This window comes from Oncorhynchus gorbuscha, linkage group LG06, assembly GCF_021184085.1.
Source record: "Oncorhynchus gorbuscha isolate QuinsamMale2020 ecotype Even-year linkage group LG06, OgorEven_v1.0, whole genome shotgun sequence".
NCBI classification, from domain to species: domain Eukaryota; kingdom Metazoa; phylum Chordata; class Actinopteri; order Salmoniformes; family Salmonidae; genus Oncorhynchus; species Oncorhynchus gorbuscha.
Window position 1 is genome coordinate 8,740,009 of NC_060178.1, and position 26,427 is coordinate 8,766,435.

Below are 26,427 nucleotides of genomic sequence, written 5' to 3' on the forward strand. Positions count from 1 at the left end.
TGTGGCATGAAGGATCATTTTATTGAGATCAGATGGACCAGACCATTTCATCGGGGTGCTGCCCGCACGTACTGAGGAGAGAATAGAGCCTGCACGGGATATTCCTTACACATGTTCCAGGGCTACTTGCCCCTGGCTTCCAAATTCACCATATTCTGGGGTTTCTAAGGGAAATCTCTGATCGGGACATAGGCAATCATTTCAAAGGAGCTAAGAGCCTATCATCAGTCGATGCTGGTAAGTCGGACATCAGCCTATATTGTTTTGATTGGGAAGCTTAAACAGAAAGAGATCAGTAAGCATATTCAGTTTGCAACTCTATATCTGATATCCCTATTATAAAGATGTGGTCCTAATGGCACAGAGGAATCATGGCACACACCACCAGCCTATTTAGCCTATTACCACTACACCAGCGTGATGCAGTCTCAATGAGAAATCATTCAAATCAAGGTCGATGTTAATTGTGCTTATAAGAACTTAACGGGTTGCCTGTCTGCGATTTACATGGCTATAGATCAATGTGACGAATCGGGATTTTCAGAGAATGGATGAGAAAACCATCCCTGCGTTTTACGAAAGACAAGGATAATATGCTGAGGGCAGTGAAAACCTGGATCCGATTGAAGAAATAGGTTGGAGATAGAACGAATGCGTGCGTTTCCCTGTCCTGTGCTCGAGGAACAGTTTTCTAACAACATTACCCCTGCAGTTGCGGCAAAAGTTTGGCGTGATCGTTTATCATCTGATTATCTGCAGTGTGCAAATTGAATAATCTCGCGTGAGATTGTACAAAATCCACACTAGCAACAGCATTTGCAACGTCATAATGATCAACAAAAAGTCCTACTACAAATAGCATCAGTCATCCGTACAGTTCAACACCACGGACAGGGACATTTCGACATTTAGATGTGTATGTTTGGCGGGTATTATTAAACACAGATGTGTAGTGACGCAGTTTTAGAAGAATAAACCATTTGATTTCGCTCACTTGGGGATTGCATGCGTTCCCGTACACCCTTATTTGGTCTAGCTGTGTAAATAGAACCAGTAAACTATATCCTAGACATAGGTTTGGCTTGTAAACCCGATATGCAATTCCAATTATAATTTGACCACGGGTTCATTGCTGTGTTATTCTAGGACTGAGGATAGTGTTGGGATAGGCCAGCCTGAGCCATGGCTCATGGGAAGAAACCAGGGAAGATCACCAGAATCCTGGGACCCAGCCCTTCATCATGCCCAGGAGGATCCATAGATAAGAAGCCAGGAACTATTAGGAGAATATTGGCCCCCAGCCCTCCGCCCATCCCTGGTCCCACAGGATCCACAGAGGAGTCTAATGAAGGTCCTCATGATGAAGGACCTCAGAAAGAAAGACCACAGAGTTTGAGGAGTAAGGACCCGCCATCCTGCCCTGACCCCCTATCCACAGGCGAGCCTACTGATGAAGAACCCTGGGGTCTGAGCAGCAAAGGCACAACTGAAAGACTACATGATGGAATTCGGAGTCTGAAGAGTGAAGGCCCTCCTCAACACTCGCAGAGCACTGGCAATGAGGAGCTGGACAATAAAAATGATGAGAGGACCCCTGGGCCTGAATCACTTGTCCCTGCTAGCCCAACCCAGGCCCGCCCAACCCAGGCCTACAGCAAAATGACCCAGGCCCAGAAATACCCTCGGCAGTCAGACGCCCAGGTCCAGAACTACCCTCGGCAGTCAGACACCCAGGCCCAGAACTACTCTCGGCAGTCAGACGCCCAGGCCCAGCCCCGATATACCCAGCAGCATCTCAGAGAGAGTCCAACGAGCCCCAGCACCAGGCCCACCTCTGACTCCCCATCCAGTCAGGAGAGACAGTCCAGGGCTGTTAAACCATCACCTGTCCTTACCAGTGCCAGTCCTTACCAGCCGTGTCTGATTAGTCCCTCCAGTTCACCTCTTCCTGTCCCTGCTAGAGCTAGTGTCTCCTCCAAGATCTCTCTGGACCTGCCCGGTGACTCCACCAACCCTGACAGCTTGGAGGAGGAGGAGGACAGCTGCTCAGAGTACGACAATGTGGGTTCAGATGTGGAAGGTGTGGAGCAAGACATTGATCAGGTGCTGCAGGTGGAAGACCAGGGTATGGAGGTGAGGTACTACCCTGAGCCGCAGGATGGTATCTATGTGGAACACCAAGACGGAACCTACATGAAACACCAAGACGGAACCTACATGAAACACCAAGACGGAACCTACGTGGAACACCAAGACGGAACCTACGTGAAACACCAAGACGGAACCTACATGAAACACCAAGACGGAACCTACGTGGAACACCAAGACGGAACCTACATGAAACACCAAGACGGAACCTACGTGGAACACCAAGACGGAACCTACATGAAACACCAAGACGGAACCTACATGAAACACCAAGACGGAACCTACGTGGAACACCAAGACGGAACCTACGTAGAAGAATGTGAGGATGGACCCTATTGCCCCAAGGATGCCACCTATGTAGAAGGTGAGGATGGTACCTATGTGGAGGGTAGTGTGGAGGGGGACAGCCTGGAGGGGGACAGCCTGGAGTGGGACAACAGCACCACTGTACAATACAAACCCACAAGGCCACTGTACGGCCCTGAGTCTGAGGAGATGCAGGATAAAGATAGAAAACCCTGTAGCTCTTCTGAGAATTACCATCAGTTCAATGACAATCCACATCAGACACCCAAGGCTGGAGACAAGGAAGAAAAAGAGGAGGTGGAGGGGCAGGAGGGGGAGGTGGAGGGGCAGGAGGAGGAGGTGCAGGGGCAGGAGGAGGAGGTGGAGGGGCAGGAGGAGGAGGTGCAGGGCCAGGAGGAGGAGGTGCAGGGGCAGGAGGAGATGGAGAGGCAGGAGGTGGTGGGGCAGGAGGAAGAGGTGGAGGGGCAGGAGGAGGATAATTTCCCAGATGAAACTGGTGAAACAGAGGAAGAGCGGGATGTGACCACGTACACAGAGGAGGAGTCTGAAGAGACAGAGGACAGAGAGCAGGAAAATAAAATCACAACCAGCCACCAGGAGAATGATGGGGAGAGGATGAGAGAGGGAGAGAGGAAGGGGGAGAGGATGATAGAGAGGGAGAGGGTGGGGGCGAGGATGAGAGAGAGGGTGGGGGAGAGGATGAGAGAGGGAGAGAGGGAGGGGGAGAGGATGAGAGAGAGGGCTGGGGAGAGGATGAGGGAGGGAGAGAGGATGAGGGAGGGGAGAGGATGAGAGAGAGGATGAGAGATGGAGAGTGGGAGAGGATGAGAGAGGGAGAGAGGGAAGGGGAGAGGGATGAGAGGGAGAGAGGGAGGGGGAGAGGATGAGAGAGGGAGAGAGGGATGGGGTGAGGGTGGGAGAGAGGATGAGGGGAGAGGATGACAGAGAGGGATAGGGTGAAAGAGGGAGAGAGGGAGGGGGAGAGGATGAGAGAGGGAGAGGGGGAGAGGATGAGAGAGAGGGAGAGGGTGAGGGAGGGAGAGAGGGAGGAGGAGAGGATGAGAGCAGGAGAGAGGGAGGGGGGAGGATGATGAGAGCAGGAGAAAAGGAGGGGGAGAGGGTAAGGGGGAGAGAGGGAGAGAGGGAGGGGGTGAGAGAGGGAGAGAGAATGAGAAAGGGAGAGAGGGATGACAGGGAAGATGGTAAGGTCTACTCTTTGAGAAACTGTGACACCCCTGAGGACAGAACGATCTCAGTGTGTGTCTCAGAGTCCCCACAAAGGGCCCCCTATAGGGGAAGTGGAGGGGGAAGGGATTGGATTTGTGATGCCCCTCAAAGGGCCCATAAGGAGGTGAAGAGGCAGGGGAGGGGAGGAGGACGAGGTGGGAGGAGCGAGAGGGGAGGAGGAAGGAGTGGGAGGGAAGGAGGAAGGGTCGGGAGGGAGACTGACAGGGAGGAAGACACCGGACAGATAGTATCTGAGATTAAGGTATGTATGAGCAGTAGCAGCAGCTCAGAGACACAGGACTGCAGAGAGGCTGCTATCAGGCCCAGACCACCAAGGCCAAGGCCCAGGCCTAGATCCGGGCCCAGTTCCAGCACCCCACAACCTCACCAGACACAATCCCACACCCAGACCCGCCCAAAACAGGCCTACCAGACCCACACCTACCTGACAGAGTGCCATACTGGACCGACAAAAGCCCACCCAGCACAGAACCACCACCTAGAGGCTCAGAGCGACGCCCGACAGAGCCAGCAGTCTAAGACACAGGACTGCAGAGACGGTGCCATCAGTTCTATAGCTAGATCTGACTTCATCACACCACACCCTCACCCTCCTCAAACCCCGGCCCAAACGCAGCACAGCCAGGCCCAGCAGACACACACCCAGCCTCCCCAGATCTGCCCAAAACAGGCCCATCCGACACAGACCCAGGCCCGACAGGTCCTGCCGACACAGGCCCAAAACCACAAGAGACAAGCACCCACCCATCCGACACAGGCCCAGACACTGCAGCACCACAGAGAAGGTTCCACCAGGCCCACCTTTGACTGCCCTCCCACTCACCAGACCCAGATCCAGCAGACTCAGCATCGCAGAGAGAGTCTCACCACTGAGCCTACACACAGCCAGGAGAGCCAGGCCCAGATCCAGCAGACTCAGCATCGCAGAGAGAGTCTCACCACTGAGCCTACACACAGCCAGGAGAGCCAGGCCCAGACCCAGCAGACTCAGCATCGCAGAGAGTCTCACCACTGAGCCTACACACAGCCAGGAGAGCCAGGCCCAGACCCAGCAGACTCAGCATCGCAGAGAGAGTCTCACCACTGAGCCTACACACAGCCAGGAGAGCCAGGCCCAGACCCAGCAGACTCAGCATCGCAGAGAGAGTCTCACCACTGAGCCTACACACAGCCAGGAGAGCCAGGCCCAGACCCAGCAGACTCAGCATCGCAGAGAGAGTCTCACCACTGAGCCTACACACAGCCAGGAGAGCCAGGCCCAGACCCAGCAGTCAGAGGCCCAGACCCAAGCCTGGCAAATTCAGGATCGGAGAGGGAGTCCCATCACTTCTGACCCCCCTCCCGCCCACCAGACCCAGGCCCAGAACCATCCTCAGCAGCAAGAGGCCTGGCAGACCATGCAACACCGTAGAGAGAGCCTTACCAGCCCCAGGCCCGACTCTGACTCCCCACCCAGTAAAGCCCAAAATGACCAGTTTCAGTCCCAGCAGCACTACAGAGAGAGTCTCCCCAGGTCCCGGCCCACTTCTGCCTCCCCTCCCAGCTACAAGACCCAAATACAGGACCACACTCCCCACACCCGACAGACACCGCAGCATCGCAGAGAGAGCACCACCAGTCCCAGGCCCCCCTCTGACTCCCCTCCCCTCCAGGAGAGCCACCAGGCCCACATCCAGGCCCACTCTTTTCAGACCGAGAGCCAGGGCAGACAGACCCAGCAGCATTGCAGAGAGAGCACCACCAGTCCCAGGCCCCCCTCTGACTCCCCTCCCCTCCAGGAGAGCCACCAGGCCCACTCTTTTCAGACCGAGAGCCAGGGCAGACAGACCCAGCAGCATTGCAGAGAGAACACCACCAGCCCAAGGCCTACTTCTAACTCCACTCCTAGCCTGGAGAGCCACCAGGCCCACATCCAGGCCCACTCTTTTCAGACCGAGAGCCAGGGCAGACAGACCCAGCAGCATTGCAGAGAGAACACCACCAGCCCAAGGCCTACTTCTAACTCCACTCCTAGCCTGGAGAGCCATCCACGGGCTGTCAATGTATCACCAGCTTCACATCAGAGCACAGAGCCACAGAGGGAGTCCCCAGAGGAGAGACAGACAAGGACACAGACACAGGTAACCGCCTGATGCTGCCAACTCAACAGGGTTTGTTTTATGTTATTAGTTTACTTGACAGGGACCATGTACAACAAACATTGCACCAGATTTGACCTACATGGTTAAGTCTCATCTGCAGTCTGGTCATGTTTATGTTTGTTCCAGTTGTTAGTAAGATCTCCCCTCTGTCTATTCCAGTTGTTAGTAAGATCTCCCCTCTGTCTATTCCAGTTGTTATTAAGATCTCCCCTCTGTCTATTCCAGATGTTAGTAAGATCTCCCCTCTGTCTATTCCAGTTGTTAGTAAGATCTCCCCTCTGTCTATTCCAGTTGTTAGTAAGATCTCCCCTCTGTCTATTCTATATGTTAGTAAGATTTCCCCTCGGTCTATTCCAGATGTTAGTAAGATTTCCCCTCTGTCTATTCCAGATGTTAGTAAGATCTCCCCTCTGTCTATTCCAGTTGTTAGTAAGATCTCCCCTCTGTCTATTCCAGTTGTTAGTAAGATCTCCTCTCTGTCTATTCCAGTTGTTAGTAAGATGTCCCCTCTGTCTGTTCCAGATGCCTCACAATGTCCCAGAGCAGCAGCCTGGCAGGCCCCAGTGCCCAGAGCCCCGTGCCCTACAGAAGGACAGCAACAACACACCTCAGCCTGAACCAACACAGAACAACGCCTCGTTCCCCAGCTTCGTGGATGGTAAATGTAATTTCTCTGTATAGTTCATTGATTCCATACCTGAGTAACGGACATGTGATTGGTTTCTGGTGTGTACCTTGACGTTGCTGTACTGATGCAACCATATTGCCCAGCAATGGGACAATAACGACCTTCTGAATCTGAATGTTAATTTGAATCTGACACTGAATGTTAATCTGAATCTGACTGAATGTGAATGTGAGTCTGACTCTGACTCTGAAATGTGAATCTGACTCTGAATGTGAATCTGACTCTGAATGTGAATCTGACTTGAATGTGAATCTGACTCTGAATGTAAATCTGAATCTGAATCTGACTCTGAATCTGAATCTGACTCTGAATGTGAGTCTGACTCTGAATGTGAATCTGACTCTGAATGTGAGTCTGACTCTAAATGTGAATCTGACTCTGACTTTGAATGTAAATCTGACTCTGAATGTGAATGTGACTCTGAATCTGACTGTGAATGTGAATCTGACTCTGACTTTGAATGTAAATCTGACTCTGAATGTGAATGTGACTCTGAATCTGACTGTGAATGTGAATCTGACTCTGAATCTGACTTTGAATGTAAATCTGACTCTGAATCTGACTGAATGTGAATCTGAATGTGATTGTTAATCTGAATTAGACTCTGAATGAATCTGACTGGAATCTGAATCTGACAATGAATATGCCTGACTGAATGTGAATCTGACTGTGAATATGAATCTGACAATGAATGTGAATCTGACTCTGAATGTTAAGCTGAATCTGATTCTGACTCTGAATGTGAGTCTGACTCTGAATCTGACTGAATGTGAGTCTGACTCTGAATGTGAGTCTGACTGTGAATATGAGTCTGACAATGAATGTGAGTCTGACTCTGAATCTGACTGAATGTGAGTCTGACTCTGAATGTGAATCTGACTCTGAATGTGTGAGTCTGACTCTGAATCTGACTGAATGTGAGTCTGACTCTGAATGTGAATCTGACTCTGAATGTGAGTCTGACTCTGAATGTGAATCTGACTCTGAACCTGACTCTGACTTTGAATCCCATGCCCAGTCCCAGGTCCGTGTGAGCCGGAGGACCTGATCGATGGGATCATCTTTGCTGCTAACTACCTGGGTTCCACACAGCTGCTGTCTGACAAGAACCCATCTAAAGGAACACGCATGGCCCAGGCGCAGGAGGCTGTCAGCCAGGTTAAGGTATTCTATTTTTTTGCCTGCCTAATATTCTGATCGAACAATGAATGTCAACTGAACTGAATATGCATTCATGCATTCCTAACCACAATAAGGATTTTTGCCTTTGAAAAACCTCACAGTTGGAGTACACTTTTTCAGCCACATGGTGGAGCGCTCTCATTCCTTTTCACCATGTTTTGTGTGTCTACCATTTATGACAGGATTTCCCAACTGGTGGTGATTAAATGTGCCCCCCCCACAGAGTTTTCTTAAATTATTATTATGATTTAAAAAATATATATATATTCATCGTTGGACATTAAAAAAAAAATGTTAAAGGCAGGAAATTAGATCCAAGTGATTTTTATTTAATCTGTTCCCAAGTATTCCCACGTATAATAGAGTGACACGTGATCGTATACAATACTAGTAAGCAAGGTTTGAAATGATTATGTTTTAGTCAAAATATTATATCTGTTTGGGATTCTTGCGGTCGATTTGCAGTCTACAAATGATTTGCAATTGTGTTCCGGCCCCCCGAACATCCGCTCAAGAGAAAAATCATCCCGCGGCTGAATCTAGTTGACGATCCCTTATCTATGACGATCTGCTGCCCACAGAGCCAAGATGAAGACTCTCAGATGGTGACAGAAGTTGACCTCTTCATCTCCACCAAAGCAGTCAAAGTGCTGAATGCTGACACGCAGGTGTGTAACTACAGTATTGAGCTATGTGTCTAGGGTGTGTAACTACAGTATTGAGCTATGTGTCTAGGGTGTGTAACTACAGTATTGAGCTATGTGTCTAGGGTGTGTAACTACAGTATTGAGCTATGTGTCTAGGGTGTGTAACTACAGTATTGAGCTATGTGTCTAGGGTGTGTAACTACAGTATTGAGCTATGTGTCTAGGGTGTGTAACTACAGTATTGAGCTATGTGTCTAGGGTGTGTAACTACAGTATTGAGCTATGTGTCTAGGGTGTGTAACTACAGTATTGAGCTATGTGTCTAGGGTGTGTAACTACAGTATTGAGCTATGTGTCTAGGGTGTGTAACTACAGTATTGAGCTATGTGTCTAGGGAAAACACTCACCTCTGTGTTAGCTTTGCATCTGCCGGCAGGTTGTGGTTTCAATTCAAGGAAGTTGACTGAAATTTCAGTTTCAATTCTTATTCTCCTTATTGCAAACTGATCTACTATCGTAAAAGTCCTATGTCTTGCTCTTCTAGCTTTAGGGGCATCCTGTGGACATGTTGTTGAGGACCGTTTACTCCACACAGTACCAAGTTATTACCACAGCAGCTATATATATTATTTACCCCCCCAGGAGATGCTGATGGACAGTTATTACCACAGCAGCTATATATATTATTTACCCCCCCAGGAGATGCTGATGGACAGTTATTACCACAGCAGCTATATATATTATTGATCCCCCCCGGAGATGCTGATGGACAGTTATTACCACAGCAGCTATATATATTATTGACACCCCCCCCCGGAGATGCTGATGGACAGTTATTACCACAGCAGCTGTATATATTATTTACCCCCAGGAGACGCTGATGGACAGTTATTACCACAGCAGCTATATATATTATTTACCCCCAGGAGATGCTGATGGACAGTTATTACCACAGCAGCTATATATATTATTTACCCCCCCCAGGAGATGCTGATGGACAGTTATTACCACAGCAGCTATATATATTATTTACCCCCCCCCAGGAGATGCTGATGGACAGTTATTACCACAGCAGCTATATATATTATTTACCCCCCCCAGGAGATGCTGATGGACAGTTATTACCACAGCAGCTATATATATTATTTACCCCCCAGGAGATGCTGATGGACAGTTATTACCACAGCAGCCATATATATTATTTACCCCCCAGGAGATGCTGATGGACAGTTATTACCACAGCAGCTATATATATTATTTACCCCCCAGGAGATGCTGATGGACAGTTATTACCACAGCAGCTATATATATTATTTACCCCCCCAGGAGACGCTGATGGACAGTGCGTTGCGTTCCATATCCTACATCGCAGACATCGGGAGCATCGTGGTTCTGATGGCTCGTACCCGTATGGCAGGAACATCCTCACAGGACTGTAGTGAAGCTGATCTCTCCTCCTCAGAGGGACAGAGACACTACAGAATGATCTGCTATGTGTTTGAGTCAGAAGACGTGAGTACTGGGCTGGCAGCCTTAAAATACGGTTCTGTTCTGTTTCATTCTGTTCTATTCTGTTCTGTTCTATTCTGTTCTGTTATATTCTGTTCTGTTCTATTCTATTCTGTTATATTCTTATTATGTTCTGTTTTATTCTATTCTATTCTGTTCTGTTTCATTCTGTTCTATTCTGTTCTATTCTGTTCTATTCTTATTCTATTCTATTCTGTTTTATTCTGTTTCAGTCTGTTCTGTTCTATTCTTATTCTATTCTATTCTGTTCTGTTTCATTCTGTTCTATTCTGTTCTGTTCTATTCTGTTCTATTCTATTATGTTCTATTCTTATTCTATTCTATTCTGTTTTATTCTGTTTTATTCTGTTTCAGTCTGTTCTGTTCTATTCTTATTCTATTCTATTCTGTTCTGTTTCATTCTGTTCTATTCTGTTCTGTTCTGTTCTATTCTGTTCTATTCTATTATGTTCTATTCTTATTCTGTTCTGTTTTATTCTGTTTCATTCTGTTCAATTCTGTTCTATTCTGTTCTGTTCTGTTTCATTCTGTTCTGTTCTGTTCTGTTTCATTCTGTTCTGTTCTATTCTGTTCTATTCTATTATGTTCTATTCTGTTATATTCTATTCTGTTTTATTCTGTTTTATTCTGTTTCAGTCTGTTCTGTTCTATTCTTATTCTGTTTTATTCTGTTCTGTTTATTCTGTTTTATTCTGTTCTGTTCTGTTTTATTCTTTTCTATTCTGTTCTGTTCTGTTTTATTCTGTTCTGTTCTATTCTCCCACTCTTGAACTTTGAGTACTGTTGAATGTTATTGATCTATTGGGGCTGTTTTATTCTTTTCTATTCTGTTCTGTTCTGTTTTATTTTGTTATTTGAGATTCTCTGGCACAGTGTTTGCGAAGGTCAAATCAAATATTAATGTAAAAAAGACATGGTTAGTAGATGTTAATGGTCACATACACATGGTTATCAGATGTTATTGGTCACATACACATGGTTATCAGATGTTATTGGTCACATACACATGGTTAGCAGATGTTATTGGTCACATACACATGGTTAACAGATGTTATTGGTCACATACACATGGTTAGCAGATGTTATTGGTCACATACACATGGTTATCAGATGTTAATGGTCACATACACATGGTTACCGGATGTTAATGCGAGTGTAGCAAATGCTTGTGCTTCTAGTTCTGACTATGCAGTTAAAATCTAACAAGTAATCGAACAAATTCACAACAACGACCTAATACACACAAATGTAAAGGGGTGAATGAGAATATGTACATTTTAAATATATGGATGAGCGATGGCCGTGCGACATAGGCAAGATGCAGTAGATGGTGTAGAATACAATATTTACATATGAGATGAGTAATGTAGGATATGTAAACATTATATAAAGTGGCGTTATTTAAAGTGACTAGTGATGCCTCTATTAAGTCAGTTTATTTAAATGGCCAGAGATTTGAGTGTGTATGGTGACAGCAGCCTCTCTACGTTAGTGATGGCTGCTTAACAGTCGGATGGCCTTGAGATAGAATGGCCTATATACTGTCACAGTACAATATTACTGAACATCATTTTAAAGCTTTGAAAATGTATATGGCTTGTACCTTGTTTAACTCTGTTGGCTTTCCTATAACATGTGCTATGTCTCCCTATAACATGTGTTATAGCTTCCTATAACATGTGCTATGTCTCCCTATAACATGTGCTATGTCTCCCTATAACATGTGTTATAGCTTCCTATAACATGTGCTATGTCTCCCTATAACATGTGTTTTAGCTTCCTATAACATGTGTCATAGCTTCATTCATCATTTCAGTTGGTCCCTAACTGTGTGCTCTCTCCCACCTCTGTATTGTGGTCAACTTGAATAGCTTGTAGTTTCCATTGAGTAGTTATCCCCTACCAACCGGCCTACCTCCCTTTATCCCTCCCTTTATCCCCTACCAACCGGCATCCCTCCCTTTATCCCTCTCTATATCCCCTACCAACCGGCATCCCTCTCTTTATCCCCTACCAACCGGCATCCCTCCCTTTATCCCTCTCTATATCCCCTACCAACCGGCATCCCTCTCTTTATCCCCTACCAACCGGCATCCCTCTCTATATCCCCTACCAACCGGCATCACTCCCTTTATCCCTCTCTATATCCCCTACCAACCGGCATCCCTCCCTTTATCCCCTACCAACCGGCATCCCTCCCTTTATCCCCTACCAACCGGCATCCCTCTCTATATCCCCTACCAACCGGCATCCCTCTCTATATCCCCTACCAACCGGCATCCCTCCCTTTATCCCCTACCAACCGGCATCCCTCCCTTTATCCCCTACCAACCGGCATCCCTCCCTTTATCCCCTACCAACCGGCATCCCTCCCTATATCCCCTCCCTAATATCCCCTTCCCCCTCTGGCCTAACTCCCTATGCTCCCTCCCTTTGCCCCCTCTCTTCACCCCCTCCCTATTTCCCCCTCCCTATATCCCCTCCCCTCTGGCCTAACTCCCCATGCTCCCTCCCTTTGCCCCCTCTCTTCACCCCCTCCCTATTTCCCTCCCTATATCCCCTCCCCCTCTGGCCTAACTCCCTATGCTCCCTCCCTTTGCCCCCTCTCTTCACCCCTCCCCCTATTTCCCCTCCCTATATCCCCTCCCCCTGGCCTAACTCCCTATGCTCCCTCCCTTTGCCCTCTCTTCACCCCTCCCTATTTCCCCTCCCTATATTCCCTCCCCCTCTGGCCTAACTCCCCATGCTCCCTCCCTTTGCCCCCTCTCTTCACCCCCTCCCTATTTCCCCTCCCTATATCCCCTCCCCCTCTGGCCTAACTCCCTATGCTCCCTCCCTTTGCCCCCTCTCTTCACCCCTCCCTATTTCCCCTCCCTATATCCCCTCCCCCTCTGGCCTAACTCCCCATGCTCCCTCCCTTTGCCCCTCTCTTCACCCCCTCCCTATTTCCCCTCCCTATATCCCCTCCCCCTCTGGCCTAACTCCCTATTCTCCCTCCCTTTGCCCCCTCTCTTCACGCCCTCCCTATTTCCCCTCCCTATATCCCTCCCCCTGGCCTAACTCCCTTTACCCCCTCTTTGCCCCCTCCCTATATCCCCTTCTCCCTCCGGTCTACCTCCCTTTGCCCCCACCCTTTGCCCCCTCTCTATATCCCCTTCCCCCTCTGGCCCCCTCCCTTGCCCCCTCCCTATATCCCCATCCCCCTCCGGCCTACCACCCTATGCCCCCTTCCCCCTCCGCAGGCCCAGCTCATTGCCCAGTCCATCGGACAGGCATTCAGCGTTGCCTACAGGGAGTTCCTCCGAGCCAATGGGATCAATCCTAAGGACCTGAGTCAGAAGCAATACAGTGACATCATCAATTCCCAGGAAATGTACAATGACGACCTGGTCCATTTCTCAAACTCTGACAACTGTAAAGAGGTGAAGTGTGTGTGTGTGTGTGTGTGTGTGTGTGTGTGTGTGTGTGTGTGTGTGTGTGTGTGTGTGTGTGTGTGTGTGTGTGTGTGTGTGTGTGTGTGTGTGTGTGTGTGTGTGTGTGTGTGTGTGTGTGTGTGTGTGTGTGTGTTTACTGAAGTGTAAATAGGTGTGACGGCCTACTGTGGTGAGCAGAGCTTTGATTGTTGACCGTGATGCATGACACTTCAGGATGTATTGCCCCCTTCCTTCCTTCCTTCCTTCCTTCCTTCCTTCCTTCCTTCCTTCCTTCCTTCCTTCCTTCCTTCCTTCCAGTAAATTAAAAGAGATAACTTTGAAGAGTACAAGTAAGCAACCTAGTGGTTAAGTAAGCAACCTAGTGGTTAAGTAAGCAACCTAGTGGTTAAGTAAGCAACCTAGTGGTTAAGTAAGCAACCTAGTGGTTAAGTAAGCAACCTAGTGGTTAAGTAAGCAACCTAGTGGTTAGAGCATTGGGCCAGTAGCCGGAAGGTTGCTGGATCGAATATATGAGCTGACAAGGTAAAATCTGTCGTTCCCTCCTTGAGTAAGGCAGTTAACCCATTGGTCCCTGGGCGCCGAAGACCTGGATGTCGGTTAAGGCAGCCCTTCCCACCTCTATGGTTGGCATCATTCTTATTCTAAAATGTATTAAATTGTTTGTTTTTTCTCGTCAATCTACAGACAATACCCCATAATGACAAAACAAAAACTGGTTTTAATAATGTTTGCTAATTTATAAAAAAAATTACAAAAACTGATATCACATTTACATAAATATTCAGACCCTTTACTCAGTACTTTGTTGAAGCACCTTTAGCAGTGATTACAGCCTCAAGTCTTCTTGGGTATGACGCTACAAGCTTGGCACACCTGTATTTGGGGAGTTTCTCCCATTCTTCTCAGCAGATCCTCTCAAGCTCTGTCAGGCTGGATGGGGAGCGATGCTGCACAGCTATTTTCAGGTCTCTCCAGAGATTATTGATCAGGTTCAAGTCCGGGCTCTGGCTGGGATACTCAAGGACATTCAGAGACTTGTCCCGATGCCACTTCTGCATTGTCTTGGTTGTGTGCTTAGGATCGTTGTCCTGTTGGAAGGTGAACAATCACCCAAGTCTGAGGTCTTGAGCGTTCTGGAGCAGGTTTTCATCAAGGATCTCTCTGTACTTTGTGGGACCTTATATCGACAGGTGTGTATCTTTCCAAATCACGTCCAATCAATTGAATTTACCACAGGTGGACTCTTATCAAGTTGTAGAAGGATGATCAATGGAAACAGGATGCACCTGAGCTCAATTTCGATTCTCGTAACATAGGGTCTGAATACTTATGTAAATAAGGTATTTCTGTTTTTATTTTTTATAAATTTGCAAACATTTCTAAAAACCTGTTTTCACTTTGTCATTATCAGGTATTGTGTGTAGATTGCTGAGGATTTATTTTTATTTAATCCATTTTAGAATAAGGCTGTAATGTAACAAATTGTGGGAAAAGTCAAGGGTTCTGAATACTTTCCGAAGTCACTGTACACTAATAACTTAAATCAGATGGGTGAGAACCTGGGGGTGGTGATAGTAGAGTCTGAACTCTCTCTCCCCTCCCCTTCCCCCCCCCCTCTCTCCCCTCCCCTCTCTCTCTCCCCTCCCCTCTCTCTGTCTCTCTCTCCCCCTCCCCTCTGCCTCTCTCTCCCCCCTCTCTCTGTCTCTCTCTCCCCTCTGCCTCTCTCTCTCTCCCCCTCTCTGTCTCTCTCTCCCCCTCTGCCTCTCTCTCTCTCCCCCTCTCTCTGTCTCTCTCTCCCCCCCCCTCTGCCTCCCCCTTTCTCTCCCCTCCCCCTCTCTCTGTCTCTCTCTCCCCCTCACCCTCTCTCTCTCCCCTCCCCTTCTCTCTCCCCCCTCTCTCTCCTCCCCCTCTCTCTTTCCCCTCCCCTCTCTCTCTCTCCCCTCTCTCTCTCTCGCCCTCTCTCTCTCTCTCTCCCCCCTCTCTCCCCTCCCCTCTCCCTCCCCTCTCTCTCTCCCTCTCTTTCTCTCTCCCCCTCTCTATATCCCCTCTCTCTATCTCCCCTCCCTCTCTCTCTCTCTCTCTCTCTCTCTCTCTCTCTCTCTCTCTCTCTCTCTCTCTCCTCTCCCCTCTCCTCCCTCTCTCTCTCTCGGACTCTCCCTCTCTCTCTCTCTCCTCCCCCCTCTCTCTCTCTCTCTCTCCCCCTCCCCTCTCTCTCTCCCCCTCTCCCTCTCTCTCTCTCTCCTCCCCCTCTCTCTCTCTCTCTCTCTCCCCCCTCCCCCTCTCTCTCTCCCCCTCTCTCTCTCTCCTTCCCCCTCTCTAACTCTTACCCCCTCTCTCTCTCTCTCTCTCTCGCCTCCCCCTCTCACTCAGTCTGTCTCTCGCTCTCTCTCTCCCCCTCACTCCCCCTCTCGCCCCCCTCTCTCTCTCTCCCTCCCCCTCCTCCATAGCTGGAGTTGGAGAAGCAGAAGGGTGAGAGCCTAGGTGTGGTGATAGTGGAGTCTGGCTGGGGCTCCATCCTGCCTACGGTGATCCTAGCTAACATGTTGAACAGCGGCCCAGCTGCCCGCTCTGGGAAGCTCAACGTGGGAGACCAGATCATGTCCATCAACAACACCAGCCTGGTAGGGCTACCACTAGCTACCTGCCAGGGTATCATCAAGGTACCGTACACCAGTCACTAGTCAGACATGTCCATCAACAACACTAGTCTGGTAGGGCTACCACTAGCTACCTGCCAGGGTATCATCAAGGTACCGTACACCAGTCACTAGTCAGACATGTCCATCAACAACACCAGCCTGGTAGGGCTACCACTAGCTACCTGCCAGGGTATCATCAAGGTACCGTACACCAGTCACTAGTCAGACATGTCCATCAACAACACCAGCCTGGTAGGGCTACCACTAGCTACCTGCCAGGGTATCATCAAGGTACCGTACAAAAGTCACTAGTCAGACATGTCCATCAACAACACCAGCCTGGTAGGGCTACCACTAGCTACCTGCCAGGGTACAATCAAGGTACCATCAACAACACTAGTCTGGTAGGGCTACCACTAGCTACCTGCCAGGGTACAATCAAGGTACCATCAACAACACTAGTCTGGTAGGGCTACCACTAGCTACCTGCCAGGGTACAATCAAGGTACCATCAACAACACTAGTCTGGTAGGGCTACCACTAGCTACCTGCCAGGGTACAATCAAGGTACCATTAACAACACAAAATAAGTAAACCTTGTCGGAGCCAGAACGGCCCATAACACATCTGGTTCCAGCCTTTTGTATGACTGGACAACCTTCCAATCTCAGGGCGGACACTCTGTCAGGCAGTCATGCCTGACAATGCTAGTTAGCATTGTGTGTGGTAATACTAGCTTAGTGTTGCAGACCAGATCAAGTCCATCAATAACACCAGCCTGGTGGGGCTTACCACTAGCCACCTGCCAGAGCATCGTCAAGGGTTACGGTCTAAACATTTAAAAGACACACCCTCGTCCACTTACCCTCTCGCCTTATGCCCTTGGAGGGATTTCCCGACGCCATCTTTGGATGGACGGTCCAAAATGATTAGGAAGTTTACAACGTAAGCTCTCGTTTTTAGTCGTACATTGCGAGTGTACAATTATGTTCACTCCAGGGGCCTTAAAATTCCCAATAATTCAATTCGCGACGATTGTACATCCGCAAAGAAAAGTCAGCGAAAACTTAAAAACAACATCAAGGGAGCAGTCAACGTACAAGTGCAAGTAAAAACGAATGCAAATAAGTTAGAAATGATGCTACTAACGCACATGACGGCACAAACACGTCTCGTAAATATGTTTTTGTTTGGTTATCTTCCGGAAATTGTAGAAATGTTCCTTATTCAGAAGTTCCAGCTAAGCAGGCTAACGTTAATTAGCTAATTAATTTACTAGCAGTAGGCATATATTAATAATTATATATTTAATATAAGTACATTTACATTTACATTAAGTCATTTAGCAGACGCTCTTATCCAGAGCGAAGTAGACATGCACTCATGCATGTAAAGTACCCACAAGCTTCCGGGGGCTGAAAACACAATCGTCGCAGGATGAACGAGTGACGTTTCCGGCCAAGGGCGGTCCATTTAAAAATCATTCCTTCCTCCCTCACCCGTTGCCCTGAAAGTGTATACTCATCAGACGTCATGATACATCATCAGAAGTTTCCACTAAATGTGAGGGCTGAGGGGATATGTGTTTGGACTGCAGCCTATATCTGGAGCATACAGTCAACTCAGACAGCATTTATATTATGTTACTGCTCATTGAGCCTGTTTTAGTTTTTTTTTACTCAAAAGTTCAAACCACTTCCTTTATTTGTCTCTTATCAGTCATTAAAGAAAAGGAGATGTGGAAGCCATTGGTATTGAGATTTGGATCGACACAGCCATTCTAGGAAGAAATTCTAGAGTATTGAGATTGAGACAGGGCCATTCTAGATTATTGAGATTGAGACAGGGCCATTCTAGATTATTGAGATTGAGACAGGGCCATTCTAGATTATTGAGATTGAGACAGGGCCATTCTAGAGTATTGAGATTGACATCGGCATTCTAGAGTATTGAGATTGACATCGGCATTCTAGAGTATTGAGATTGACATCGGCATTCTAGAGTATTGAGATTGACATCGGCATTCTAGAGTATTGAGATTGACATCGGCATTCTAGAGTATTGAGGATGAGACAGGGCCATTCTAGAGTATTGAGGTTGAGACATGGCCATTCTAGAGTATTGAGGTTGAGACAGGGCCATTCTAGAGTATTGAGGTTGAGACATGGCCATTCTAGAGTATTGAGGTTGAGACAGGGCCATTCTAGAGTATTGAGGTTGAGACATGGCCATTCTAGAGTATTGAGATTGACATCGGCATTCTAGAGTATTGAGGTTGAGACAGGGCCATTCTAGAGTATTGAGGTTGAGACATGGCCATTCTAGAGTATTGAGGTTGAGACAGGGCCATTCTAGAGTATTGAGGTTGAGACATGGCCATTCTAGAGTATTGAGATTGACATCGGCATTCTAGAGTATTGAGATTGACATCGGCATTCTAGAGTATTGAGGTTGAGACAGGGCCATTCTAGAGTATTGAGGTTGAGACAGGGCCATTCTAGAGTATTGAGGTTGAGACATGGCCATTCTAGAGTATTGAGGTTGAGACAGGGCCATTCTAGAGTATTGAGGTTGAGACAGGGCCATTCTAGAGTATTGAGGTTGAGACATGGCCATTCTAGAGTATTGAGGTTGAGACATGGCCATTCTAGAGTATTGAGGTTGAGACAGGGCCATTCTAGAGTATTGAGGTTGAGACATGGCCATTCTAGAGTATTGAGGGTACACCAAATAAAAACGTGATTCACATTTTTTTTTAAATAATAATAATTCTTCACATTTTCAAACAGTTTCATTTTCCAACGGGGCTATACATTTGGGTGAGTTTGTTTTTCTCGCCTGAGTAGCCTTGTTTCACTGCCAAAAATAAAATGAAACCATCTATTGTTCAGCGAAATAACAACACAATGTCAAATACAGGTAGCCGAGTCAAATAATTAACATCCAATCACATTAACCGTCTACTACTCTCTAGCGGGAATTCCACTAAGGGTCCGTATGGAGTCAAACGAAGCTGCTGCTCATTCCATTTGTTCGAAAATGGATAAATGGTTCAAAAAAGACAAATACCAGCTCTACTGGTAGAACTACATTGATTTGGGGTTCACTTATATTGCCTTTCCTCAGCCACAGTGTGTTATATGTGCAAAAGTATTATCTCACAACTCAATGAAACCTTCACTCTTGCGCAGACATGTAGAAACTGCCATAGTCTAGGTGATGTGGGTAAGGTGGAGTCAGGCGCAGGACACAGAGATGAGTAATAATAGTAACTTTTACTCAAAAATAATCTTCCAACAAGGAGGACGAAAATCCAGAATCACATAAACGAGACAACTGACAACAATAAACACGCACAAAACCATGATGGCTCCAGAGGATTAAATAGGGAAATAATTCAAACGTAATGGGAACCAGGTGTGTACAATCAAACGTAATGGGAACCAGGTGTGTACAATACAGACAAAACAAATGGAAAAAGAAATGTAGATCGGTGGAGGCTAGAATACCGGTGACGTCGAACATTTAAGATGGAGACTCTCTCCAATACAACCCAAAATTGCAGAGTTAAGTGAATCCTTTCAAGCACACCCTTCTCAATAACCTGTGGTGAGTTATTCACAATTTTTAATGAACAAATAAGGTTTTATATATAAGATGGTTAAATAAATAGCAAAATGATTGATTATTATTATATTATTATTTGTGCCCTGGTCCTATAAGAGCTCTTTGTCACTTCCCACGAGCCGGGTTGTGACAACTCACACTCATTCTTATGTTTAATAAATGTATCGTATAGTGTGTGTGTGGCAGGCTTACAATGATGGCAAAAAAACAAACATTTGAGAGTGAGCTGACCCTGGTGCTAGAGGGGGTACAGCTGGAGGTTGAATGTTTGAAGGGGTATGGGACTATAACAAGTTTGAGAACCACTGTTTTAGAGTATTGAGATTGAGATCCACACAGCCATTCTAGGAAGACATTTTAGAGTATTGAGATAAACACAGCCATTCTACAGTATTGAGTTTGAGATACGGACGTTCTAGAGTATTAAGATTGAGATACGGCCATTCTAGAGTATTGAGATTGAGACATGGCCATTCTAGGAAGCCATTCTAGAGTATTGAGATAAACACAGCCATTCTACAGTATTGAGTTTGAGATACGGCCATTCTTGTAACGGCGTTCTTCGTTTGTCGAAAGAGAGTCGGACCGAAATGCAGCGTGTTTGTTACTCATGATCTTTAATGAATGAAAACGAGACGATACATGAAATAACTCAATACAAAAACAACAAACGGAACGTGAAACCTATACAGCCTATCTGGTGAAACTACACAGAGACAGGAACAATCACCCACAAAATACACAGCGAAACCAGGCTACCTAAATACGGTTCCCAATCAGAGACAACGAGAATCACCTGACTCAGATTGAGAACCGCCTCAGGTAGCCAAGCCTATACAACACCCCTAATCAGCCACGATCCCAAATACTACAAACCCCAATACGAAAATTCAATATAACAAAAACCCATGTCACACCCTGGCCTGACCAAATAATATAACGAAAACACAAAATACAATGACTAAGGAGTGACAATTCCAGAGTATTAAGATTATGGTCCTTCTGTAGCTCAGTTGGTAGAGCATGGCGCTTGTAACGCCAGGCTAGTGGGTTCGATCCCTGGGACCACCCATACGTAGAATGTATGCACACATGACTGTAAGTCGCTTTGGATAAAAGCGTCTGCTAAATGGCATATATTATTATTATTATTATTATATTATATTATAGAGATATGGCCATTCTAGAGTATTGAGATTGAGACATGGCCATTCTAAAGTATTGAGTTTGAGATACGGCCATTCTAGAGTATTGAGTTTGAGATACGGCCATTCTAGAGTATTGAGATTGAGACATGGCCATTCTAGGAAGCCATTCTAGAGTATTGAGTTTGAGATACGGCCATTCTAGAGTATTGAGTTTGAGATACGGCCATTCTAGAGTATTGAGATTGAGACATGGCCATTCTAGGAAGCCATTCTAGAGTATTGAGTTTGAGATACGGCCATTCTAAAGTATTGAGTTTGAGATACGGCCATTCTAGAGTATTGAGTTTGAGATACGGCCATTCTAGAGTATTGAGATTGAGACATGGCCATTCTAGGAAGCCATTCTAGAGTATTGAGACACTCTAAAATGGACATTGCTATTTATCGTGTTCCGGTCGTCCTGCCAGGGTCTGAAGAGCCAGGTTCAGGTGAAGCTGAGCATCGTGAGTTGTCCTCCTGTCACCACTGTCCTCATCAAGAGACCCGACCTCAAGTTCCAGCTGGGCTTCAGTGTTCAGAACGGCATTGTGAGTAGGATTATGATATCGTTATAATGCATTATAAGACTTGTCATAAGCATGTATGACGTCTTTGTACTCTAATCATCATCTCTCTTATAATGATCCTGATAACAGCCATTTGGATTCAGAGAGTTGAGCTTTTCTTTCCCTCTCCTCAGATCTGCAGTCTGATGCGCGGCGGTATCGCAGAGCGAGGAGGGGTGCGAGTTGGCCACAGGATCATTGAGATCAATGGGCAGAGTGTGGTTGCCATGCCGCATGAGAAGATAGTCCAGACCCTGTCTGTATCAGTGGGAGAGGTGAGCATCAGGATCCTATGACTGTTAGCTAATTGCCAACGTTATACACGTTCAATGAATAGCCAATCAGAACCCTCTTTGGACGAAACAGACTAATCAGAAGCATTTATAAAAATACAAGTGAGTGTCTTCATGATGAGCACTGATCTGTCCGATTCTCTCCTCACTCTCCTCACTGTCCTTCTCCTCACTCTCCTCCTCCTCCTCCTCCTCCTCCTCCTCCTCCTCCTCCTCCTCCTCCTCCTCCTCCTCCTCCTCCTCCTCCTCCTCCTCTCCTCCTCCTCCTCCTCACTCTCCTTCTCCTCCTCACTCTCCTTCTCCTCCTCCTCCTCACTCTCCTCACTCTTCTCCTCCTCACTCCCCCCTTGCTCCACCTCCTCACTCTCCTCCTCACTTTCCTCCTCACGCTCCTCCTCCTCTTCACTCTCCTCTTCACTCTCCTCCTCATTCTCCTCCTCATTCTCCTCCTCACTCTCCTCATCCTCACTCTCCTACTCACTCTCCTCCTCCTTCTCTTCCTCCTCCTCACTCTCCTCATCCCTCTCCTCCTGATCCTTCTCCTCCTCTTACTCATCCTCCTCACTCTCCTCATCCTCCTCACTCTCCTCCTGCTCCTACTCCTCCTCCTCTCTTACTCATCCTCCTCACTCTTCTCATCCTCCTCACTCTCCTCCTGCTCCTCCTCTTACTCATCCTCCTCACTCTTCTCATCCTCCTCACTCTCCTCCTGCTCCTCCTCTTACTCATCCTCCTCCTTCTCCTCCTGCTCCTCCTCCTCACTCTCCTCTTTCTCCTCCTCCTTCTCCTCACTCTCCTCCTCCTCACTCTCTTCCTTCTCCTCTTCCTCCCTCCTCTCCTCCTTCTCCTCCTGCTCCTCCTCCTCACTCTCCTCTTTCTCCTCCTCCTCTTCCTCACTCTCCTTCTCCTCATTCTCCTTCTCCGCTTCCTCGCTCTCGTCCTCACTCTCTTCCTTCTCCTCTTCCTCCCTCCTCTCCTCCTTCTCCTCCTGCTCCTCCTCCTCACTCTCCTCTTTCTCCTCCTCCTCTTCCTCACTCTCCTTCTCCTCATTCTCCTTCTCCGCTTCCTCGCTCTCCTCCTCACTGTCCTCCTTCTCCTCTTCCTCACCCTCTTCACTCTCCTCCTCATCACTCTCCTCCTCCTCTTCTTCCTCCTCCTCACTCTCCTCCTCCTCTTCCTCCTTCCTCCTCCCTACTCTCCCATACCGCCTCCTCTTCCTCATTCTCCTCCTCCTCTCCTCTTCCTCACTCTTCATCCTTTTCTTCCTCCTCCGCCTCCGCCTCCTCATTCTCCTCCTCCTTCTCCTCCTCTTCCTCCTCCTCCTCCTCCTCACTCTCCTCCTACTGCTCACTCTCCTCCTTCTACTCCACTTCTTCCTCCTCATTCTCCTTCTCCTCTTCCTCACTCCTCTCCTCCTCTTCCTTCTCTTCCTCACTCACCTCTTTCTCCTCTTCTGCCTCCTCCTCACTCTCCTGCTCTCTTCCTCACTCTCTTCCTCCTCTTCCATACTCTCCTCCACCTCCTTCCTTCACTTCTTCCTACTCCTCCTCATTCTCCTCCTCCTCTTCCTCACTCTCCTCCTCCTTCTCCTCTTCCTCACTCTCCTTCTCCTCACTCACCTCTTTCTCCTCTTCCTCCTCCTCTCTGTCAGATCAACATGAAGACCATGCCTGCAGTGATGTTCAGACTGTTAACAGGACAGGAGACTCCTGTTTACATCTAGTCTCTCCATGCCTGCTCCCTCAATGGCACCCTTTTCCCTGTGTAGTGCACTACTTCTAACCATGGCCCATATGGCTGTAGGTTCACTATGTGAGGAATAGGGTGGCATTTGGTACTCGTACTCTCTCACTGCTTCTGCATGTCTAGGAGAAAGATGGTGGACAGACAGGATGGGTGACAGGCAGAGGAGGCTGGTATTCCAGCCATTCCAATGAGCCTGTCCTCCGGTTTATAGTGACACCAGCCTCCACTGGTGACAGGGTGGTGGTACATTAGCAACATACATTTTTTATATATCATTTTATTTCATTCATTTCAACAACAACAACAACAACAAAAATTCAACTTCAGGCTTAGTTGGAGTAGCCTGGATAACACATTGTTTGGCGATGACGCGTAGTACAATGTTAGCTAAACAGACTGGTACCAGGCTATAATTGAACAGCTACACTGTCATAATGGTTTGATGTGTACAGTGTGTGTGTGTGTGTGAATACGTGTGAATACTGTTAAAATAACTGTAAATGCAAGGTAAATTATTATGTTCTTATGACTAGATTGCAAACGCGCCACAATTTATTTCCAATTTAATAACATGCAAGATTAAACAATGTAGTGACATAAATGTGTTGATACGGTAACTGAACTTATTGTAGGGAAGGGGTTGGTCTGTCGTTATTCTTCAATAGCAGGGATATTTAAGCTATGTCCCGTGTATACCTAAACAGAATAGGACAAGGCTATTCTTCAATAGCAGGGGTATTTAAGCTATGTCCCGTGTATACCTAAACAGAATAGGACAAGGCTATTCTTCAATAGCAGGGATATTTAAGCTATGTCCCGTGTATACCTAAACAGAATAGGACAAGGCTATTCTTCAATAGCAGGGATATTTAAGCTATGTCCCGTGTATACCTAAACAGAATAGGACAAGGCTATTCTTCAATAGCAGGGGTATTTAAGCTATGTCCCGTGTATACCTAAACAGAATAGGACAAGGCTATTCTTCAATAGCAGGGGTATTTAAGCTATGTCCCGTGTATACCTAAACAGCATAGGACAAGGCTATTCTTTAATAGCAGGGGTATTTAAGCTACATACCTAAACAGCATAGGACAAGGCTATTCTTCAATAGCAGGGGTATTTAAGCTGCATACCTAAACAGCATAGGACAAGGCTATTCTTCAATAGCAGGGCTATTGTTGCCTGGTCTGTCATTGGAGCCTGCCGTGCAAATGCATAACTACTACCTTAGGAGTTGGTAAGACAACAACACAGACCGATCTGGGGACCAGGCTAGGGGGGGGTATTGAGCAACAGAAAACAATGTTATGTAGTGTGTCCCAAATCACACCCTTTCCACTGGGAACAGATATCAGTTCCAATGTCTAGTGTTGATTTACATTTGGTTGAGTTTGTCAAATAATGTGAAATCAACAACAACAACATTTCACCATGTCATTGGATTTATCTTACTTTTTTTTTTTTGGGGGGGGGGGGGGGGGTTGAAGTGTCGTGGAAACGATCGATTCAACACGTTTTTTTTGTTGTCCGGTGGGTATTCCCCTAGATAGTGCACTAGTTTTGACCATGCGAGGCCCATAGGGCTCTAATCAAAAGTAGTGCACTATGTAGGGAATAGGGTACCCTTTGGAATTACAAACCAGTGTCTGGAAGCTGTCCTTTTCTCTCTATACTGCCTTGGATGTAACAAAGGTTTCAATATAACATTATGGCAATGCTGAAAGCCAAAGATAATACTGCGACATGTATTCTTTAAAAAATAAATAATGAACGAGTGCACTGTTAAGGATATAAGAGGGGGAGGGGCATTTTGGAATGCAGAGCAGGTATAACGAGAATGTATAAACTTGTTTAGTTGCTGTATTGTGAGAAGCTAAGAATATACTGTGATTAATGAAATGTTAATGACAATGCTTAATATTGCTTTCCAAATACGTTACAAAAGAAAATGACAAATAAAAGGGATTTATGACATGCAATGATGAAAATAAAGTAAGTACATGAAAGTCAAGTGGTTCATGAGGTTGAGGACAACGGCTAAGTGCCAGATGGCACCCTATTCCCATAGGGCTCTGGTCTAAAGTAGTGCACTGTATAGGGAATAGGGCTCTGGTCTAAAGTAGTGCCCTATATAGGGAATAGGGCTCTGGTCTAAAGTAGTGCACTATATAGGGAATAGGGCTCTGGTCTAAAGTAGTGCACTATATAGGGAATAGGGCTCTGGTCTAAAGTAATGCCCTATATAGGGAATAGGGCTCTGTAGGGCTCTGGTCTAAAGTAGTGCACTATATAGGGAATATGGCTCTGGTCTAAAGTAGTGCACTATATAGGGAATAGGGCTCTGGTCTAAAGTAGTGCACTATATAGGGAATAGGGCTCTGGTCTAAAGTAATGCCCTATATAGGGAATAGGGCTCTGTAGGGCTCTGGTCTAAAGTAGTGCCCTATATAGGGAATAGGGCTCTGGTCTAAAGTAGTGCACTATATAGGGAATATGGCTCTGGTCTAAAGTAGTGCACTATATAGGGAATAGGGCTCTGGTCTAAAGTAGTGCACTATATAGGGAATAGGGCTCTGGTCTAAAGTAATGCCCTATATAGGGAATAGGGCTCTGTAGGGCTCTGGTCTAAAGTAGTGCCCTATATAGGGAATAGGGCTCTGGTCTAAAGTAGTGCACTATATAGGGAATAGGGCTCTGGTCTAAAGTAGTGCCCTATATAGGGAATAGGGCTCTGGTCTAAAGTAGTGCCCTATATAGGGAATAGGGCTCTGGTCTAAAGTAGTGCCCTATATAGGGAATAGGGCTCTGTAGGGCTCTGGTCTAAAGTAGTGCCCTATATAGGGAATAGGGCTCTGGTCTAAAGTAGTGCACTATATAGGGAATAGGGCTCTGGTCTAAAGTAATGCCCTATATAGGGAATAGGGCTCTGTAGGGCTCTGGTCTAAAGTAGTGCCCTATATTGGGAATAGGGCTCTGGTCTAAAGTAATGCCCTATATAGGGAATAGGGCTCTGTAGGGCTCTGGTCTAAAGTAGTGCCCTATATA

The 26,427-nt window shown here is 46.8% G+C and overlaps 1 protein-coding gene across 1 annotated transcript; it reads left to right on the forward strand.

Annotated features, from left to right (window-relative positions):
- The first annotated feature begins 65 nt into the window (after window positions 1–65).
- Window positions 66–24,648, forward strand: LOC124037381 (amyloid-beta A4 precursor protein-binding family A member 1-like). The gene is made up of 13 exons (XM_046352084.1): window positions 66–237; window positions 1,147–2,751; window positions 4,091–4,497; window positions 4,529–5,822; window positions 6,366–6,501; window positions 7,550–7,695; window positions 8,295–8,381; window positions 9,687–9,872; window positions 13,133–13,312; window positions 15,772–15,984; window positions 21,206–21,325; window positions 21,478–21,618; window positions 23,288–24,648. Exons 2-13 carry the CDS (start codon window positions 1,183–1,185, stop codon window positions 23,357–23,359), a joined length of 4,551 nt encoding a protein of 1,516 aa, XP_046208040.1. The 5' UTR covers window positions 66–237; window positions 1,147–1,182; the 3' UTR covers window positions 23,360–24,648.
- The last annotated feature ends 1,779 nt before the right edge of the window (window positions 24,649–26,427 follow it).

Excerpts from the sequence above, each read along its gene's own strand:
- LOC124037381 (XM_046352084.1), top strand. The coding sequence starts at position 1,183 with ATGGCTCATGGGAAGAAACCAGGGAAGATCACCAGAATCCTGGGACCC. Across the intron at positions 6,502-7,549 it reads GTTCCCCAGCTTCGTGGATG|TCCCAGGTCCGTGTGAGCCG; the intron begins GTAAATGTAATT and ends TCCCATGCCCAG. Across the intron at positions 8,382-9,686 it reads TGCTGAATGCTGACACGCAG|GAGACGCTGATGGACAGTGC; the intron begins GTGTGTAACTAC and ends TTACCCCCCCAG.